Source organism: Mandrillus leucophaeus, unplaced genomic scaffold (assembly GCF_000951045.1).
Source record: "Mandrillus leucophaeus isolate KB7577 unplaced genomic scaffold, Mleu.le_1.0 Scaffold394, whole genome shotgun sequence".
Lineage (NCBI taxonomy): Eukaryota > Metazoa > Chordata > Mammalia > Primates > Cercopithecidae > Mandrillus > Mandrillus leucophaeus.
Window position 1 is genome coordinate 1,298,549 of NW_012104187.1, and position 2,903 is coordinate 1,301,451.

At 39.4% G+C, this 2,903-nt stretch overlaps 1 protein-coding gene across 1 annotated transcript in view; it reads right to left on the minus strand.

Annotated features, from left to right (window-relative positions):
- Window positions 1-786: 786 nt before the first annotated feature.
- The window catches only part of OTUD1 (OTU deubiquitinase 1), a 3,612-nt gene continuing 1,495 nt past the window's right edge, over window positions 787-2,903 (minus strand). Inside the window, exon 2 of the mRNA XM_011991334.1 lies at window positions 787-2,900. Coding sequence (XP_011846724.1) covers window positions 2,227-2,900 — 674 coding nt within the window. The 3' untranslated portion in view covers window positions 787-2,226. The remainder of the gene's footprint in view (window positions 2,901-2,903) is intronic.

The following is a 2,903-nucleotide window of genomic DNA, read 5'->3' on the forward strand; positions in this document are numbered from 1 at the left end:
AACGGCATCCTTCCAAGAATGTGGTTAACCAATGAACTCAATCAAGTTCAGTTGTGTCTATGACTGTGCTGTCTAAATGACTAACCGAAAAGTAAAATATCCAAAATAGCTGCTTTTCTTATGCAGTAAACATACCCCAACACTATGCACACAGGTGCACCAAATTAGTCTATTTGTGCTGCTGCAACAAAATACCTGTAATTTGTAAAGAACAGAAATTTATATTTCTCACAGTCTGGAGGCTGGCAAGTCCAAGATCAAGGCGCTTGCAGGTTCCACATCAGGTGAAGGCCCCTTCTTCACAGATGACACCATCTAGGTGTCCTCCTGTGGCAGAACAAGAGAAGAGCAAAATGGGCCTAAGCTCGTTCCTTCCAGCCCTTTATATAAAAGGCACTAATTCGTTCATGAAGACAGGGTGCTCATGTCTTGAATCACTTCCCCAAAAGCCCAACCTCTTAATACCACCATAATGGGGATTAACACATGAATTTGGGGTGGTAGGACACATATATTCAAACTATAGCATGTACTTTTCAACATCTTAAAACAGATTCCCGTGATCTCAAGAGGCCAGACTAAACAAAAATCAGGGCGTATCTTTGGTTAATCTTTAAAACGTTAAACTCTATATTGAGAGTGAGTGGAATACACAAGTATGACATTAAATTAGACATTCTGCCGGCTGACACAAAACTTGCACTTCCTTTTTCATTAGCCAATAGGTACAGCTATAATTGTAGACAGAAATTATAATTAGAAATAATGAGAGCAATTTCTTGGATTCTCCACCTTTAAATTATATTTTATTCAGACTTATCCTTTGAAATTACTCATGATTAGCCTCTCTTCTTCATGTGAGAATTTAGGAAACCTATTGCTGTGGCATCTTTACAGAAAAAAAAAAATGCATCTTTACATGCATACGTGTAAGAAAGTTTCCTACAAACACTACAATTTAAAAACCACTCTATCCAAAAAGCATTGTAAAAGTATAATTTTGCATTTTATTCATTCATTCCATCAGCTGGGAATTGCTCTATTGTACAAATACAGTTTTGTACAAAAAAATCACAAAATGTTACAAAATAAAAAAAGTACAAACTGCATTACTTAATAAATATGACTAAAAGTAGTTAAAGTGGCAATGAGATAGATTTTAAGTTGGAAACATTGTTTGACCCAGCAAACCATACAAGCTCTGTTTACAGACATTTCTACATTAATACAGGGCAATCCTATTTCACCTTCTGAAAGAATGTAAAAGAAATATTAAGACAGTGTTCTCCTGCTGTAACTGCCAAGGGTGGCTCCAGACACTTATGCCATTAGTTTATAAATCTCTTAGTTGGACCCAAGAAGTTAAAGCAGGAGGCTTATCTTGTCACAGAGTTTTATACCATGTTAACATTCTCTTTAAAGCAAAATAACAAATGTCAATAAAAACAACTGAGAGCACCAGACGATCTTCTACTCTACACATCAACCAGGGTACAGAATAATCATTCTGCCATCAGCAAATATCAGACTTTCATTCAAGTAAGACCTGGTACTATCCCTTAAAACAGGAAAAAAAAAAGAAAAAGAAAAAAAACACCTTCCCACAACCTTCCATTAAGTAATTTTCTTTAAAAGATTCACCATTTCTAGAAAAATAATGATTTCCAAAACAACAGCTCTGTTTCATCAAAATGGAATGGGCCAAACATCTGGTAACAAGAATGTTTCAATATGCATTTGAAATAATTATCTAAGAATTGTGAAATTCAAATTTCAACAACATAAAATAACTACCAAATCACAAACTCTGTTCAAAATAATACATTTCATATAAAGCACTTCTCTGGATTTATGCCTGAACACATCATAGATGAAGGTACACCAGTTTTTAAAAATGTGCAAAAATACATTTTTATAGAAAATAGACTACCAGGAATGAACAAATTTACACTGTGAGAAATCAGCTTGCAAATTAAGTAGTGCTCACTTTATACAGCAAATTATAAATAGCAATAAAATCACCCAAAGCTATCATGAAACATCATTTAGGTGGCCCAGCAACCTTCAGCTCTGAGAAAACATTCAAAAAGATGATTAAGGCATTACACCTACAATAAAACCTACTAGCAAGTTTGAAAGTGCTATTACCCTGATTACAGTTCATGTGATTCTCCAAACACAAGTTATGTATGCAATTATTCCCAGGGTGTAAGGTTTAGAGACATTTCAAGAGCATGCATTTTGTTCAATATACATTTTGGATAGGGATATGGCCATAGATTTGGCAAGTTCTTCGTCGCGTTTCCTTTGCACTTGAGTTTGTTTGCACCAGTTGTCGTACTCTGGGTTAGGATAGGAGTGATCAAACACAGCATCATAGTGTCCGTTACTGAGCCAACTGAGCCAAATACTAGGCCTCAGGGAATCCTCTGGGCCCAAATAATGAATCATAGTAGACACCGTGGGGCTCTCCAGCCTCCCTCCAGTAGTTAAGTGGATATTCACATTCAGCATCTGCCCCATGGCCAGCAATTCCGGGTACCCAGCCCATGCCCCGTCTTGGGCAGCAGCGATGATAAACTCCCCCACGTCGCCCTCAATCAGGGGGCTGAAGTGGTCGAGATGGTCGGCGATATAGTGCACCGTCTGCTCCCTCAGCTCCCGGTGCAGGCTCTGGTCCCCATACACCGTCTTGCTGACAGCTCGGTAGAGACAGTTGCCGTCGGGAATGATGTGGAATCGGTACTTATTCCTCTGCCGCAAGTACTTGTCCTGCTTCTCCACCTCGGCCAGGTACAGGGCCAGCTTCTCGTCTCTGGCATCTGACCTGGAGACGATCACCGGCTCCGCCGCGCTGCTCGGGGCGGTCTCGATGCTCCGGGCTGGGGGTGCCTCGGCCTCTG